The sequence below is a fragment of the Archocentrus centrarchus genome, chromosome 21 (assembly GCF_007364275.1).
Source record: "Archocentrus centrarchus isolate MPI-CPG fArcCen1 chromosome 21, fArcCen1, whole genome shotgun sequence".
NCBI lineage: Eukaryota > Metazoa > Chordata > Actinopteri > Cichliformes > Cichlidae > Archocentrus > Archocentrus centrarchus.
The window spans coordinates 15,453,501-15,472,292 of NC_044366.1; the positions used below are offsets into that span (position 1 = coordinate 15,453,501).

The 18,792-nt window shown below is 42.4% G+C and overlaps 2 protein-coding genes across 3 annotated transcripts; one reads left to right on the top strand and one right to left on the bottom strand.

The window, feature by feature from the left end:
- Window positions 1–1,034: 1,034 nt before the first annotated feature.
- On the bottom strand, window positions 1,035–10,539 carry ehhadh (enoyl-CoA, hydratase/3-hydroxyacyl CoA dehydrogenase). Its single transcript, XM_030757733.1, has 7 exons — window positions 10,147–10,539; window positions 8,915–9,018; window positions 7,952–8,121; window positions 7,456–7,567; window positions 5,744–5,848; window positions 2,776–3,117; window positions 1,035–2,358 (listed from the first exon to the last, which is right to left on the bottom strand). The coding sequence occupies exons 1-7, from the start codon at window positions 10,218–10,220 to the stop codon at window positions 1,106–1,108; spliced, it is 2,160 nt and encodes a 719-aa protein (XP_030613593.1). The 5' UTR covers window positions 10,221–10,539; the 3' UTR covers window positions 1,035–1,105.
- Window positions 10,486–18,792, top strand: tmem41aa (transmembrane protein 41aa). Of its 2 annotated transcripts, none has more exons than XM_030757735.1 (5): window positions 10,486–10,842; window positions 12,841–12,991; window positions 13,553–13,615; window positions 16,378–16,516; window positions 17,522–18,792. In XM_030757735.1, exons 1-5 carry the CDS (start codon window positions 10,655–10,657, stop codon window positions 17,740–17,742), a joined length of 762 nt encoding a protein of 253 aa, XP_030613595.1. In that variant the 5' UTR covers window positions 10,486–10,654; the 3' UTR covers window positions 17,743–18,792. The 2 variants fall into 2 exon arrangements, with proteins under 2 accessions (XP_030613595.1, XP_030613594.1); XM_030757734.1 differs by having other exon boundaries at window positions 10,523–10,842; window positions 13,454–13,615.

The following is an 18,792-nucleotide window of genomic DNA, read 5'->3' on the forward strand; positions in this document are numbered from 1 at the left end:
GACCTCTTTCTTACAGCTGCAGTACACTGAAAGCCATTCCTAGCATTTTGCCCACCTCCATGTGTGTAAATAAGGCAGACAAAATATAAGAAATAATAATAGAATCAGTCAACTGTATAGAGGAGGATGAAGTCATATCCAGCTCAGTTAGCCCTAAGCTTTCAAATTTCCCCCATGGGGATAATAAAGTATATGTCTGTTTATCTGTGGACAACATTGCCCAGCCTCTCCACAGTGTTGTGGTCAGCCAGAGACAGAATGACTAAGTGCTTTGCTGAACGCCACAGGAGTTCTCTCCTCCCTGCAGCCACCCATCTCTGCTGAAGTTGTATAATTTTTTTCTTGTTATTCTTATCAGCTGACATGTAACTTACTGTAAGATGAATGGTAAATGGACTGTTCTTACATAGCGCTTTTCATCTCTACTCTGAACACTCAAAGCACTTTATTCAACATGCCTCATTCCCCCCATTCATGCAAGCACTTATTTCTACACTTAAGTGCTTTCTACCCAACATTCACACTCTGATGGATTCATCGGAGAGCAGCTTGGGGTTCAGTATCGTGCCCAAGTATACTTTGGCATGAAGACTGGAGCACCAAGGGATCAAACCACCAACCATCCATTAAGTAGATGGTTAATTTTCCTTAAAGTAGGTGTTATATTACTGACACTTTTCCAGTTTTAGAATTTGCACATAGTAATTTTACTCTGAGCATTTTCACTTTTTCTTTTTTTTTTACCCAATCTTTTGTATAACTCATTATTACCACTACTAATACACAACAGGCATTGTTGTTGGTTTTTTAATTAATATTTTATGTTGTTATCTGTGTGTTGAGCAATAGTAACAGCAATTTTCTTACTGGATCAGTGAAGTTTTTTGATTCTGACATTTCAAGTTGGATTAACATCTCTGATACACACCCCAAAAAAAGTGGTCCACAAAAATAGGACTTTTTTCTTTCTTTTTTTTGGTTTAAAATACAAATGTTTAGCTTTACTGGTAATATAAGAAATGCATTCATAATTATTTGGTTAGAAAAATTAACATTTAATTAGCTTATAAATTCAGATAACTGCATTAAAAAAGTTGAAATGCGTTTACAGCTGGCTATGGACTTTCTTGATGACTTCCCTCCACTTGTGGATAGGTGGGCTACCGCCGGCCACCAGCTTCCTGAGCAAGCGGCAGGGCTGCAGGCTGGGCACATCAGGGTGAGCCTGGTGGTAGTGCTCGAGCCGCTGCAGGACCCTGTTTAGCCCTACCGTAGCAGCATAGAACATGGGGCCTCCACGGTGTCTGGGCCAGCTGTAGCCAAACACATAGATGACGTCGATGTCTTCGGGCCCTGCAGCTATTCCATCCTCCAGGATGCGGAAGCCCTCATTGATCAGGGAATAGAGACAACGCTCCAGCACCTCCTGGTGGTCTATGCGGCGTGCCACCAAGCCATGCCGGGTTCGGTACTCATCCAGGAAGCTGTGCAACCAAGGGTCAGGCTTAGCCACCTGACTGCCAGGTTTATCGTACTGATACCATCCTCTGCCTGTTTTCTGACCAAACCGTCCCTGCTCACAGAGCAGGTCTCCCAGGGGACTGTATCTGCGACCTTGTCGGACTCTCACTGGCTGCCCTGTTGTTGGGTCAGGCTGTGCCAGACCATCTGCCATCCTGACTCTCCAACCCACATCAAGCCCAGAGAGGTCAGACACTCTAAACACACCCATGGCAAACCCAAACTCCTCCAGCACTTGATCCACAAACTCAGGTGAGGCTCCCTCTTCCAACAGGAAGAGGGCTTGTTCTAAGTACGGCTTCAGCATGCGGTTCCCCACAAAACCCCGACAGTTTCCAACTGCCACGCTCACTTTCCCGATTTTCTTTCCCAGCTGCATGGCAGTGGCCACAGCATGAGGAGAGGATTTTGGCCCATAAACCACCTCTAGCAACTTCATGACATGGGCAGGAGCAAAAAAGTGCATCCCAACCACCAGCTCTGGATGGCGGGTTTGACACGCCAGGTGGTCAATGTCTAATCCAGAGGTGTTTGAGCACAGGAATGTGCCTGGTTTACAAACAGCGGACAGCTGCTGAAAGACCTTCTTTTTCAGAGCCATGTCCTCAAACACAGCTTCGATGACCAGGTCGACATCTGCTACAGGCTGGATGTTATGGCTGTAACTGACTTTATCTAGAGCAGGAGCGACCCCGCTTCTCTTAGCCCCTCGCTCCAGCATGCCTGATATCGCCTGCTTTGCCTCCATCAGCTGCTTCTCTTGAGCCTCCACAGCTACCACAGACAGCCCTGCCTGTGCAAGGGCCACAGTTATGCCTCTTCCCATTGTGCCAAGACCTGAAAGGACCAAAAAAAAAAAAAATCACATGCTGACTATAGGGGTTAAAAAAAAAAAACTGAATCAACAGTCATGCAAATACCAGACATTTCTGTTAAATTACAGGATATAAATATATACACAGAACATTTTGTGCATTGCTAGACTGTAAATAGTTTTAGTTTGGCAGCATAACATTTTTCCAAAGCCTGCAATTTTAATACACAAGCTGCTGAGCTTCACATATCCAGATTGTCATACATCCAAACCTCACGGCAGGGAAGAGACATCCATAAAAACTCAGCTGAAGTGTAAACGAGGGCTTAGTTTCCATAGGCAACCTGGATGTAGAGATGCCACTCAGATAGTGAGATGAGTGTGCTTGTGGTAAATGAAAGCTCAGGACAAATAGAAATTAAAAGCCCCAAAGCTCTTACCAATCACAGCTGCTTTATGTACAGGCCTGGGCTTGCTTGTTTCCCAGCGGGCTCCACTGGGCATGCTCCACTTGCCGACGGCTCTCTGTGCAAAGAAAAAGTACTGTAGAGCGCGGGCTTGGCCTGAGGTGAAGAGAGTGGCCATCAGCTCTTTCTCTCGTTCCATTCCCTGATTGTAGGGCAGGGTGGCCGCCGCACGCACCGCCTGGACACACGCAACTGGTGCTATGGCTCCACGGGCAGCCCGGCGCACCTTCTGCATTGCTTTCTCAAAAAGCGCATCCGCATCAGAGGGGCAGGGGCACGGATACGTGCTTATACGCCGTGGATCCAGCGACTGTCCTGAAAAAGAAACATGGATGATGTGATCCCCGATGAATGATCACCTACTTTGAGCTTTGTGACTCTTCTGACAGTTAAACATGTACTCTGGAATTACACTTCTATACACGTACATCTGCACAATTCTACTTTCAAACTGAAAAGTGCTTCCCATCTTCCAAAGATACCACTCTTTTCCACTTTCTCAAATTTGTCAACCAGCACTCAGCACACAGCAAGTCTGGGTGTAATTGGTTTTTCAGGGACACTCATCCACTCCATCACTAGATAGCCCAGTAGCTTCTACGGGCATAAGTGTTTGACAGACTGTTTCCAGATAATGGGAGGGACCCTGCCAGTGCACTGTTACCATTCACCTTGAATAACGCAGATCTGAAACTGAATAAAAAGCAGCAATTTGGTTCTGGGCAAAATAGCTGGTAAATTTCCAACTCTGAGAGCAAAGAGGGGAAATTGAATTCTCAAGCCTTTGAGCAACATCACTTTTTTTTTAAGTGAAATTACATAAAAAGATTTAATATGAGACACTAAAACTTTAAAATGTAAGATTTCCAGTCTGATGTGATTTAAGCCTGAGGAACAATGACTCTGAAGAAGATGCCCACTCTCCTAAAACCTTGTTAAAAATCTTAATTCCCGTTCCTGTCTCCTCTGATGTGATTACATGGGACAGTAGTCAGAATCCTTCACAGCTCCACTGAATTACACTCAGCCATGGGTCTGGGCCAGAAACTGGGTCACCATGGCAAAGCTTAAAGGGACAGTGGCCACATTTGATTATGAGTATCCACTTAGTCCAGTCAGGAGCTATTTTGCCTAAAACAGTATATTGTAAGTAAAGAATGAATGATGAGAGTCATTTTAAGCCAGTAAAATGCAGTTTTTGTCTACAATAAATGTCTATAAACGGTTGTGTGTCTTGTGCAATGTGCTTGCGGTGTAATTTAGGAGAGTATTATTGCAACGTTTAATCTGTAAATGGTCGAGCTGTGGATTTGTTGAGCAGCGGTTGGGAATCCTGGCCATCCTGACAGATGTAGCGGGCAGATGTTGCACCCGCTGGGGTAAAAAAAAAAGTTAATCTCATCACCAGCCTTGACTTGAGAGTGTGCATATGTGTGGTGTGTGTGTGTGTGTGTGTGTGTGTGCACGTCTGTGAGGCCACACGTGCATCAGTTAAAGAGCACAAACTGCTCTTTGGATAAATATGTACCCGTGCGCCATGTGCACAGTCTGAATGTATTCTGTGTGTCTCGTCAGCTGTGCGTCTCACTGTCACAAACAGTCACACTTGGTTTGTAAATTTAAACGCACATTTCCTGTCCCTATTTAACACCCCTGCTAATCAACCCAAAAGACTGGAGTATCTGTTAAAAATCTCCACTGATTCGGCCCTATCTCCTCAAATCTCCCATCTTGTATGCTGTTGGCTTCTCCGTCTGACTCACTCTAAGCCTCGGCTTTACCAACAACACTCACTTCCTCACCCACTCAAAGTCAACTTGGCAGTAGAGTGTGGAGGGAAAAAAAAAAAAAAAACAAGCACAAGACTGCAATCATCTTTTGATTGTAAATCAAGCAAACCTAAAGACTTAACTGTTGACGTTTTGCACAGATGTAGTGAGATTGTTGCCAACTTAAATGCCTTCGAAACGAGCTGCCACTGCCAAGAACTCTCGCAAGAGATGAAGATGACATCTCTGAAAAAAGCAGCACGCACCCTACAGTGTAGTCGTGAAAACATCATATCACGTTCGTTTCATGGAGAAGAATCAAAAGCTCTCGCAGGGCTCTGCCGAGGCAGGACTAAACAAAATGTACCTTCCCCTCACAGAACCACACAGCAGAGTGGGTGGTATGTGCATTATTCTGCAGTACTAGGGGGAATATAGCACTCATAAATGCTCAAATGAATAAAGGGAATAGTACATTCTGATATGCTTCTCTGCTTTCTTGCTGAGTGCTGGATGAAAGGTTTGATACCACTCTTATGTCTGTATTCCTAATATGGGGCTGCTTAGCTTAGCAAAACAGGGGTAAAAATTCATTTACTTTTACAAAAGTGAACTAAATCAACCTTAAATTTTGTTATATTTTTTCCCCATTCAGGCTGAGCCTACTAGTGCTGTCTGTCAGTATTTATCACTACCTAGTAAATCTGAATGGGTCTCTGTTTCCACAGACTGCTAAATCATCCTAAACTACAGGGATGTGGCACACTTCACAGTCCATTCAGCGGGTAAATGAAGCTGGTCCACACGTGCGGGGAAATCCTCATACTCCAAAATGACTGGTGAGGGCCCACTATTAATATTCTAGGAAAGTTTGTCCCTTTTCGCCCTTCTGAATAATACAGCAAAAAGCAGTGAAGACATCAGAGCACATCTGACAGAGCCATGAAACATTTATGGCTTCTGTGGTGAAGGATCTGACTGCTGCATTTTCTCCTTCCTTTTACTTCCACAACCTACATATCAGCGCTTCTTGATGTCGGACTTGCCTAAAATAGCTGCTCTAGGTGGAATTTCTTGCCTGCTTCCACAAAATCAATTTTTAAACCAATGAAGAGAGAGTGCATATTATGCCAGTGAGTACCATTTGCTTCTCTTTCCCCCCCACATCTCACCTGCAACTCTCTTTGCAAACTTCACAGCTACATTCACAGTGTTGTGATCAGTAACCTGATCCACTATTCCAAGTTTCAGTGCCTCGGCAGCAGTCACGTGGCGACCTGTGGGAGACATGAAAGTCATCAAGGCTCCATATGAATGATATGATGACTAGAATATGAATTAATGAGAAATTATATGAGCGTTTCAGGTGACCTTGGCATTAAGATGCTTAGCCTAAAACCGCACCACCCCCCGTTTGAGTCTGGCCTTAATTAAACAAAGGCAAAATGTCACAAAACTAAATAAATTAACAGAATAAAACAGACTTTAAAAAGAAAAAAGAGGAAGAATTATAGTTTGAACAGAACAATTCATTCAGTCTCAACAGGGCAGAGTCACTCCTGTGGTAACCGCTGACCTCTGCTGGTCATCAATGTAAATTGTCTCCTGGTTTGTTTTCATAACTGCAGTCGTGGAAAAGCAAGCTGAATGTGAGTGCACTCTTACTGCTTCCATAGGAATTAAGGGGGGTAAGTAGCAGCCAGGTGCTGCTAATCAGATGCAGTTGATTAACTGATCATCAGCAAGTGTGAGCACCTCAACGAAAGCAGGGCCTTTGGCAGTTTGCTGGTCCGAAGCATTCAGGTGCGTGTTAACACAATGCCACAGTCTTTCCAGGAGTGGACATTCCAGCAAATACACCCCAAGGTCAGACTGTGTAATGATCAGAAAAACTGCAGAAAACCCAAGAGCTGGATCTCAGACTCTACAGGCCTCAGTTAGCACATTAAATATTAAAGTTCATGACAGTACAATTCTAAAAAGGTATGGCTTGTTTGAAAGGGTTTCCAGGAGAAAGCCTTTTGTCTCTAGAGGCGGCATGGCTGAGGTTTGAAGAATTGCATCTAAACAAAATACAAGATTTCTGGAACAATGGCTTTTGGATAAACAAGACCAAAGTGGGGATGCTTGGCCATAATGCACAGCATGACATTTGGCAAAAACCAAACACAGCATATCAGAACAAACCCTTCATGCTAGTGGCAGTGATGATTTGGGTTTGTTTTGCAGCCACAGGACCTGGGCATCTTGCAGTTACTGAGTCAACCATGAACCCCTCTGCATACCAAAGTATTCTAGAGTCAAATGTGAGGCCATCTGACCAACAGCTAAAGCTTGGCCAAAATTGTGTCACTCAACAGTACATTGACCCCAAGCACAGCAATGGTCCAGTCAAAGTCCAGACCTCAATCTGATTGAAGTGCTGTGGTGGAACCATAAGAGAGCAGTCACAAAGAAATACCTGCAAACCTCAAAGAACTGAAGCAACATTGGAAAAAAAAATGACACAAGAAACTGATAAAGTCACACAAAATATGACTGCTTCAAGTTGTTACTGCTAAAGGTGGTTCTACAAGCTATTGAATCATTGGGTATAGTTAGCTTTTCTACAGGACTGCATGAAGTCCTCTGAAAACTTTCTTTTTCACACAATTATATACAGTGACATCTGTGGTTGCTTTCTTATTTAGAACAAGCCCTTCAGAAACCAACAGTTACTGGGAGGAGCTTAAATGTGAGCCAATTTGGGGCTATAATTACAGCTAAAAGATACACATTATATACACAAACAGAACACTGCTGGACAGAGAAAAGCCCTTCCCTGGTTTAGTATATTAAAACATTTATTAATCTAAGCCAGAGAGTGTTAACCTCTTTTTGCTACCTGTGGTGATGAGGTCCAAGGCAGCTGGGACACCGATGAGCCTCGGCAGACGTTGGCTGCCCCCTGCAGCTGGCAGCAGACCCAGAGTCACCTCTGGAAGACCCACTCTGGCCTAAAAGGACATGAAAACACAAAATTTGATAAATGGAAGGTACTGAACTATGGAGGTTAAGCTAATATTTCCAGAAACCGTTTTCTCTATCCTTTGCCTATGATATGTGGATTTCTGCATGGCTTCTGTGAGTGACAAAAACATTAATGTGAGGCAGATTTTTTTTGGTTCCTTTTCAGGCATGAACACAGACAAACAGATTACTTCTGGTCACTTGCGAAAGGAGTAATAATAATAATAATAATTTTTTTAAAAATTTAAAAAAAACTAATTCTGCAACAAAAAAAGTAACTTGAGAACAGTGACAGACATTGATGTGGTTCATTGCTGACATTAAAGAGACACTGACCGAGAGGGACAGAGAGAGCTGAAGCATGAACTAACTTTAGCGTGTGCAATCCGATAATGACAGCCAAGAGCCAACTCAAGGCCTCCTCCTAAAGCGATCCCCTCTATAGCTGCCACCACAGGCTTGGAAGCAGCCTCGATGGCGTGGATCATTGGTATCAGTGGAGGCCCAGACATATTTTTCCCAAACTCCTTGATGTCTGCTCCTGTTGCACAAATTCAAGTTGACAATATGATCATGAAGTTAAATACAGAGACAGTAAGAACATAACAGTAAATGCATACGCTGATCTGTAATGAATTATTCTGAGTGGCTATTTTCTACTTTTCTCAGTCTTGTAGGATGGATATATTTGGGTTTTAGACTGAGTAAGCCCATTTTTCTCTATTTTTGATATTTTATAAACAAAACAGTTAAGAAAATGTGCACCACATTGATTGATGATGGATATAATGACACAAATAGTTCATGCTTACTGCACTTGTTATGTACCAGAAATGCACTGTGTAGGATTACGTCTACATGCAATTATTTACTTCTGATTTTGCTCTCATGTTTCCATTTGCACCTGCAAATGCCGTGACAGGGGCTGTCTGTGATGCCGTTATTTTGCTTACTGCATTAGGAGTATCCAACAGGTCGAATTTTAATGACGGAATATTAACAATAAAATTAATAAAAATGTACAATAAAACTACTGAAAAGAGCAGCTCGGGGGGTGTGGCCTATTTGCACTTTGTTCCCTTCTTAGGGGCCCACTCATTGTGAAAACTGAAGGGAAGACATCGAGGGAACAAAACGGGATCAAACACCTCAATATTGTTGTTGAGCACCTTCATAAAATGTACCTCAAAAACAAATTTCATGTGGATAGGTGCAAGAATATGGATGGATGGATACTGACAGTGTCAGTATCCATCCATCCATATTCTTGACACAATGTAAATAATATCATGGTATATAATATAATAATAGTAATAATAATAACATCTCTGTACCCCCACAGAATATTCCATTCTGGCCACAGATGACCACAGACTTCACTTCTGGCTCACTGAGCGCTCTCTGCATCATGTCGACGATGCCTTGCCTCACCGCTGCACTGCACATGGAAAAAAGTCACAACTTTACCTGTCCTTTTTACCCTTTGTTAAAAATTAAACCCGACAGTAAACCTTTCTGCTGTAGTCCTTTAAAAATTGAAAACAAAAAATATGTAGCACAAAATGACAAAGTATTACAAACATGGATGATTACCATCTATTTACATTCTTTCTGAATGTCACAACTCATTATAGATAATTTCATCTTAAAAAACTGCAAGAATAAAATCTGTTAAACTGATAAGGTACACATCAGTTAGAATATAACAAACAATATGGGATAATATTTCTGTACATTAGTGTGGGAAATGTGGTTCTTCTTCACTACTACAGCTTAAGTGCCCTTTAGCAAGCTTTAGTGGTCCAGTAAAGGTTCCAGTGGCCAACAGATCTCACTGTGGTTGGATGTGTTTTCACTGTGTTGTTAATTAATTACTGTCATCTGTTGTAATGATTAAACCTCAGCCTGTTCCTAAAGTAGCAGAGGTAGTAAAGTATGCACTGTAAATTCACCAATCATGAAAATGTACTTAAAAGACAGCAAAACCTACTGACTATATATGCAGAACAATGGTCACTGTGAGTGTTGGAATAAATTGACACTGTATGATTATCCCCAATTCATTTTATGCAATATTAAATTATGTCAGGTTAAAGGTGATCTCCTACAGCCGTCAGACTAATACAGTTATGTAAAAAGGCTGTAGTCACCAGGATTTATGAGGGGGTTATAAAGAAATGACCTGTTTTGTAAGTATCCTGATGACTCTGGACTATTGTACCTACTCTGTGTTCTACATTATAATCATTATACAATATAATCATTATATTATAATCATTAGTTCAAAAACTCATTTACAACAGCCATCATTTTTTGGCAGATGATCACTTCTTGACACGACTCCGCCCTCTAGCGCCACCCTCTGGTTATTCTCTCGTGGTACACAAAACTATCTTTCGTGATTATATTACTTGTTCTTGTGCAAGTTGCATATTTCTATTGCAGATACAGTGCTACTGTACATAAAATCAATCAGGCACATATGAATTCGTATAAACAGACACTCTAACAGAAAACAGCTTGCACAAAAATAAACTGTGCAGACCATTTCATTAAATAAGCTCACCTGAGTGCATTAACGGGGGGACTTTGGAGGGTAATCAAGCCCACAGAGCCCGAAACGCGAGTGTACTGAGCCATGGTGTCGATCGAATACGTGAAGATGTCGCACTTCTGTGCAGACTGAACTTTGAAACTAGACTTCCATCCAGTTAACAACGTTTCATCACCTTTGTCACACTTCCTCCCCCTCCATGTAAACAAACGCTCTTCTTCTACGGCAAACACTCAGCGCACTACCGCCCCCTACCGGGATCTGAGTTCTTAATTTACTTCTTTTTTTTTTCCTTTTTTTGCCGCCTTTTTAGTTAGTGAAACCTAGTTAGATTTGGTTATTAAAGAATAAGATACACTCTTGGGTACTTGTGGGTTAATAATTATATATCTTTTAACGGCTCTGTTGACTTGAGGATGTGACGTCACTGCGGCGGTTGGTCGCCGCTTCTTGCCGTTGTTCTGCTCACTGACAGCAGCCGAGAGGTGAAGCTTGGTTCCGGCTAACACACTGAGGGAACATGCGCTCCCTCGTAGGGCTTATCGCAGTTGTCGCCGCAGCCAGCTTGTATCTGTATTCCCTGTCCTTGTATCTTCCTGCGGGACCAAGAAGACGTCCTCCCCGGAGCGCCGAGGCTGGACATGTGGAAGCGGCGGAGTCCGAGCAGCATCAGCCCAGCGACCCCTCAGAAGATGAAGAGCCCAGCAGGTGACTGATGTTAGCCGTTAACTGTTAGATATTTTTCGGGGTGATATTACAGGCTGTGCAAAATTTACATTTATTTAAATTTAAACCCCGATGTGTCACGAGTGAGCTACTGTTAGCATGCATGCTGGTATCAGTATTTACAGCTTTTAAAACACTTTTGTTTAAAAAAAAAAAAAAAACTGCAATGACTTCAGTTTCGTCTGAAACAGATTTGGAAATAAGGAATTTCAAGAGCTTGCTGACTATCTGAAACTCCCTTTAGAAAAGCTAGAGTAAAAGTGGTCCAGTTTTTGCTTCTGCTTCAACCTGTATTAGGTTGTTATCAGGTCATAATAGACAAGTGTTTTGCTGTTGTTTTTAATAATCGTCTGATTTTGGTTGAGGTAATTAAACCATATTCAATGGTCAGTCCCTTCCTGCATTGTCTGGTGCTCATCTGGGCTCCACTTGTATTTTTTCAGTTAAGTAAACTTTTGGTTTAGAAGAGGCCTGTGATTAAAATGCGTTTCTCATTCATAAAATTGTCAAAGGCAATTTGTTCACTGGGGTAACACCCTGGCTCTTTGCCTAAATCACATTCAGACCAATCATGATTTTAAGTGTGGTCACCCCAAAAGCCTATCAGATACTGGCTAAACACACTGGATCGCTTGGTGGACAGAGGCATAGTTTGATGCACATGCCATCCATTACCCTAGATTGGCTGGCCCCTTTGTTAGATATGCATCTTCAGCTGCTTATTAACGCAGATACCTAATCAGCCAGTCACATGAAGTGAGTGGAAGTTCTCTGGGTGAAAATGCCTTTTTGAGGTCAGAGGAAAATGATCAGACTGCTTTGAGCTGATAGGAAGGCAACAATAACTCAAACACCGACTTGTTACAACCAAGGTATGCAGAAGAGCATCTCTGAATGTACAACACCTCGAACCTTGAAGCAGATGGGCTACAGCAACAGAAGACCACACGGGTGCCACTCCTCTCAGCTCTTGAGGCTACAGTTTGCATGGGTTCACTAAAAATGGACGATAGAAGATTGGAAATATGTTTAATGGTCTGATGAGTTGTGGTTTCTGCAGCAACATTCAGATGGTAGGGTCAGAAACAACATAAAAGCATGTATTCATCTTGCCTTGTATCAGTGGGTCAGGCTGCTGTAACTTCTGTAATGGTGTAGGGGATATTTTCTTGTCACACTTTGGGCCCCTTAGAACCATCTGGGCATCATTTAGACACCACAGCCTGCCTGAGTATTGTTGGTGACCATGTCCATCCCTTTATGATCACAGTGTACCCATCTTCTGGTGGCTGCTTCCACCAGAATAACACACCATATCACAAAGCTCAAATCATCTCAGCCTGGTTTCTTGAACTTGACAATAAGTTAATTGTACTCCACAGTCACCAGATTTCAATCTAATAGAGCACCTTTGGGATGTGGTGGAAATTGACATCATGGATGCGCAGCCGACAAATCTGCGTGACGCTATCATGTCAATATGGACCAAAATTTCTGAGCACCTCATTGAATCTATACCACAAAGAATGAAGGCAGATCTGAAAGCAAAAGAGGGTCCAGCCTGGTACTAACGAGGTACAATTAATGAGTGGCTGTTGAATGTAAACAGGGTTAAACTTTGAGCACATCTTGGAGTAAAGAGAGATGTGTCACTATTAACACAGATGATGGTTAGAAAATATTTCTCTAGCTCAGAAATGTATCCAGAAAATTATTAAAAAAAAAAAAAAAGAGCTCAGTTTGTTTAAGTAAGGTTAAAAAGATGGGTTTGGATTGGTATCAATTTCAGCAGATGAGTATAGGTATCAAGCCATCCTTGTAGGCCCTACATATAAGTTACTCTTTCAGCTAATTTAATTGTCAAACTTACTCAAAGTTGACATGTGATCAGTGATAATTTTTTTCTGTACTTCTAATCCTTACGTAAACATGAAAGCGGCCTGACGGAGGTGACCAACTTACATGTGAATGTTCCCACAGGTTAAAGTTCCCTTCAGACTTGGAAGAGCTGAGGGAACTCGCTGAACTCTTGCAGTTTTACAAGACAGAGCACACTGGATATGTCCTTCTACTCTTCTGCAGTGCTTATCTCTACAAGCAATCCTTTGCTATTCCTGGATCCTCATTCCTGGTAAGGTAATAATTTCCTGTGTACCGATGCAGGATGATAAGATAAGCATTGTGACAAGCACAAAACTGGTAGATTTCTTATGCTGGCTGTCTTAAAACACATGTAATTTGATCAAATGAAGCATTTTTTATGTTTAAATACATTATGAGAACACATGGATTAAAATATGGCCACAGTGTCACATATTGTAGGTGTGAAAAAATGTGATTTGCATGCAAGATGAAGGAAAATTCAAAAGGCACTTGGGCAGCATGCGGTATGCAGCTTGTGTCTCTTTGTGGAGGATAAAAATATTCAGATAATGCAAATGACAATCTGAGTGGGCAGAGCTGCCAAAATACTGGCTTCACACCATTGTTAGATCACAAAGTATTTCTCTTCTTTCACATGTAGAGTCGCCACATAGCCGTGTGTTAGATGATCTTTAACGCAGGCTTTTGATCTCCGTTTGTCATTGTGTAGAACATTCTTGCAGGAGCTATATTTGGACCCTATCAAGGACTGCTCCTTGCCTGTGTGCTCACAACTATAGGGTCTACGATGTGCTTCCTCCTGTCCCAAGTCTTTGGAAAACACTACATTGTGAACCTTTTCCCTGATAAAGTCTCCACACTGCAGAGAAAGGTACGACCGTGCTGTCACACAAACAAAACACACCAAAGGAAACAAATATAGAAAGTTTTTGAAATACTGGTGGACTAAAATTAACAGTTATTCTCTCAGAGTCTGAAATCTTTGTACTGTCAGAGTAAAAACAGACATCTTCACACTGTTGGCTGTGTGTGCCGTAAATACACAGTAAGGAGGCCTACACTTCATTGTACTGACAAAAAAACAAAAGTTTTACCTGTCCAGTCATCATTAACCAACAGTGCTTCTTAGAAGGAGGGGTTGACCATATCACATAAAAAAAAATCCAATATACTAATTTCTGCTCGTAGAATCTGATAAATCAGTGTCTTCCTGTCCTTGAAAAGTAAGAAATGGTTGACAGGTGTAATTTCAGACTCTGCTGTCAAACAGCAGAGTCTGAAAGGGACATTGTTATGTTCCCTCAGGAAGTCCAGGAGATAATTCAACACAAAGCCAGGCAAAACTCCAGTCAGAGATAACGGGTATCGCAATATCAACATTCTTTGTTAACCCAGCCTTTGTGCTTCAGGCTCCGTGCGCTCGTGTGAAAGGGGGTGTTTGCCATGTCAATTGTCTCTTTTTGCTCATAAAATGGATCGAGTGCCACCTACTACAGTCAGAGACAACCTGCAGAGGAACAGGTGGTGGAGATCTGGAAAGGCAATACTGTTGCCTCAGAAAAAGACAATAGAGGAATGCTGGCAGGAAGTCATTAATCTTGTGAATTCATGAGCTAATAGGTTTATTTTACTGCTTTGTGCTGCCGTTTCTTTCTGACACCTGCACATTAGCGCTCTGAAACCTTAAACTCGATCCATTTAAACATTAAAGGACACTTGGCGTGTTCAGCTCTGACTCTAGCTGCTTTTCCACCGACAGGTGGCAGTATTTGAACCATTCAGCGGTTTTTCCACCACGAACGCACTCGGTGCTCGGCCGAAAAACGAGTTCAACTCGGGCCCGCAAGCTAGCTGGTCTGGAACCAAGAACGCGTGACGAAAGCGGCAGAAGGGCGTGACTTTGCCATCTCAACATAAACTTTTCTACCATATTACATGTGTATTACATGACAAAAGCAAAGCGATTTTCATGGCTGTGAATTAGGTTGGGTCTTAAGGCTGAACTTGCTGCTTTGTATCAGTTCATATCACAGATAAAAGGACGCAAAGTGCGTACTTGTCGTCTTGCTCGTATTTTCTGTCTGTGTTTACCTCTGTGCTGCACACAGATGCTGCAGTAGTTTAGTTTGGACCGTAAAATGTGTTCGCAGGACAAGAAAGGGGAGCGTGTTCTCCCACGTTTGTGCACTTTAGCTTCTGTGTCCAGACGAGGACCTGCCCACACTCATACATAAAGGAGCGGTTCGCAAGCGCGGTGGAAACGCGGGCCCGTTCCTAAGTTTTTCACCGGTTCTTTTGGGAACAGCACCGGCACCGGAACCCCGGCGGTGGAAAAGTGGCTTCTGTGCTGCAACCTGATGGCGGAGTTTCATTGACTGAGTTAAACATAAAAGGCAGCCATTTGAGAACGTGTTGGTGCAAGACTAACGTTAAACAGACGGATAGAGAGGACTTTTGTGCTAATATAGGATGAACGCGAGGTTGTCTTTTTCTTTTGTAGAGGAGACTTAACAGCAAGATTTCTGTCAGTTCCATTAAAATCTTCAGACTCATCTTCATTGCCGTGTCTGACACGGACTGCTTTTAAAATGTCTAAATCCCTCCAGTTTCATAACCAATCACATTTCTTGGAGACGAGTGACGTAAGAGCGCGATTCGCAAAGCTGCCGTCGCTATCGCATCCCGTGTGTTCGGTTTCACCCCAGTGGCGATGCGACCCATTCGTCGCTGTCGTTTGTCGCTCCCCGTGTGTCGAGCCCATTACACTTAAAGCAGACTGTAAATAAAGGAATCTGTGAAAATGTGGCATTTCTAGCTGATTTTAAACTAAGGTTATGTGTTCTGTGTTAGTTACCATGATGATTTAGCCAAGTAAAAAGGGAACCTCCTTCATGACCCTGCAAACTGATTTTAAGCTCAAGGTATGTCGCTAGCCCATTAATCTCTCTTTGTAGTACACTCCTCAGGGGATGTGGGGGAAGTAACAATAAAAAGCTGAAAAAGGAGGCAGCCAGGCAAAACTGGGAATCTTAAAAATAAATAGTGTTTTAATAATTAAAGAGCTGAAACACAGCAAACCTGAGACATTGGTCACAAAAAGAATGGATTAAACAGAACTGATCAAACACGTTCCTATGCACAGCTCACATACTGTCACAGCAGTGGCTCTCTGGCACTTTGCACTCCTCTCCATGACCTAAAGTACTCCGAGGTGCTAATTGCTGAGTGGTGTCAGCTGCAGAGGGCGGTGCCGAAGGCAGGAGAGAGGGAACACACGCAAAATAAGGTGGGCCTGCTGGGCCTGTAACGTAGATGTACTGACAACACGAGCTTCTTCGTATCTTGTGGGTGTTTGGCAAATATAGTGTCATGTAGTGAGTGTCATGCCAGATTTGGATTTGCATTGTTATTCATCGCACTTCACACTTGCCTGACTGTAACGCTTTGAAAAGATGGCTCTTATGCACCTGCTGATGAGCTAACTTGCATATTACTAGTTGATGTGACACATCAACTAGTAATATGCAAGTTACTAGTTGATGTGACACATCTGACATCAGAACAAGAACATGCGTGTACCGCCTGCCTCTGTAAATTTCTCCAGGACGTCTGACCTGTTCTCATATCTTCCAGGTGGAGGAAAACCAGGACCGTTTGTTCTTCTTCCTGCTCTTCCTGAGGTTCTTTCCCATGACTCCCAACTGGTTTCTGAATATGTCTGCACCGATTGTAAACATCCCCATCTCCTTCTTCTTCTGCTCAGTCTTCATTGGTAAGCACACGCAGATTTTCTGTTCTTCTAGCACTCCATGTTGAAAAAACATTGAAACTAGCCTGACCTTCAGTATTGTCACTACTGATGAGAGCTGACTGTCCAACTCAAAGGGGCTTTTGACGCAGTGGTTGTATCCAGCAGCGACACGCGAGTGCTCCGATCAGAACATTATTGTGTATGATTCCCTGAAGTGTGCCTGTAGCTGGTTCTGATTTAGCGCTTTTCTACTGGATTTGCGTATTCAAAGCTCTTTATACAACATGCCTCATTCACACGAGCACTTGTTTTCTACTTTGTTCCTAAGCGCGTTCTAGGATTCACAGTCCATTCACACTCCAACTCCAACCTGGAGTTCAGTATCTTGTCTACTTTAGCATGCAGACTGGAGCAGCCAACCTTCTGATTAGGAGATGACCTGTTCTACCACCTGAGCTACCGCGTACCAACAGATGTACTGCAAATTCTGCTTGAATTTCAACATTGGTGCTGTGATGTATTAAAGGTTTTTGACCAGTGCGTCTGCAGTGTGGGAGCAGAAAATGTTTATTCTTCAAAGTTTTGTCTTCTGATGTATTTAACTCTCTGCAAGCTCATGTCAGGCCTCCTACAGCTGGCATTAAACCTAATTAAACTCCTCTTCACAGTACAGACTTAAACCTGGGTTTTACAGGGAAATACTAAGAATTTATATGGTAGCATGTTATGTTATATTCAATTTGTATCCAATTTATCACGTATGACTACATTCTGGTTTAAACCTGTGAGTTTTAAGTTGTAACAGATGATGAGAAGTAACCATAACTTAACTCTATGTTTTAGAGGAAAAAGTACACTTTTCAAATGCCTAAAATCACACAATGTGATAGCAGAGGGTTAGGGATATTAGTACTTGGACCTCACAGGGTTAAGCAGCAACAACAAAGCACTGCATCTCTGTCACTGCAAATTAAGGTTCCTATCATGTCTCAGCACAATTTGTTCTTGTTCTGTCTGCTTCCTCAGGCCTCCTGCCGTACAACTTCATCTGTGTCCAGACAGGCGTCATGTTATCTGAGGTGTCATCGCTGGATGACTTGTTCTCCTGGGAGCGGCTCCTGCAGCTGCTGGCCATCGCCTGCATGGCTCTGCTGCCCGGCACCCTCATCCGCCGCTTCAGTCAGAAGCGTCTTAAACTTGACGTCCAGTCACAGAACGGACTCGTCACCGATAAGAAAGTCCAGTGATTTGTCCTGGGACTGAGTTTGTTTATTGGCATACTGATGCCTTCTGCCCTTGAGAGCGAATGTAGTTGGAGCACACCCACACACGCTTCGCTGTCGTGGAGCCACCTGGACAAGTCGCAGTGGGAGTATTTGAGGAGTATTATGTGCGAGCAGATGTTTCTGTACCACATGTTGGCACAGCCGTAAATGTGTATAGATGTATGAATGTACAATGATGATATGAAGCAGGGGGAGCATTTTAAGGAAACTTTGCTTTTGCGCTCACCTTCAGAAAGCGAGTGTTCAAAGTGCCTGTCGTGGAGTTTTGGACTCACACTTCTACCTCCATGAGAACCAGGAAGAAATATTGTAAATGTGTGTAGATGATTAGATGATGGCTTTGTGGGGCTTATATGATTTTTATTGTTTGCAGCATACACTATACGAAGCAGAGGTTTTTTTTTTTTTTTTATTGTTTTGACAATCGCATTTTGCAGTTTCGGTGTTAATTATTTATGGGGAGGGTTTTTTTTTTAAATTCAAATTTATTTTATTTTTTGCAGTTTCATTTAGAGGCCAGAATCTGACCTCTGGGAAAGCAGCATGTGACCAGTTTGTGATGGTTTGTTGTATGGGGCCTGTTTACCATGTTAAGTTATTCTGCTGTATTATCTGAAAACCAATGTGCAGTTAAGTCAGGTGATGTGAAGCTTTAATCCTGCTACAAAAATCATTCTTTTGCTGCCTTTTATTGTCTAGTAAAGTTTTTTCACAGCTCTTTCTTTTTGAGGGTTAAGAAGTAAAATCGTGCTACTTTCTTTCATCTGAATTGCACGTGATTTTTTTTCTAAAGTAATGTACTTTGAATCATTTAATACATGTACATACACTCAATGAGTGGCTGTGGAGTTATTTTTTTTTAATGATTCACGCAATGTTTTGCTTTTGTCGAGCTTGTTTCAGTGTGACTGATCTTTTGGCTTGAAGGTTCATGGTGTGTTAGATTTTAAGTGATGCAGCACCTTTATTTGAGAGGTGTAAAAACTTCAAAATAATAAAACATGAAAAGGG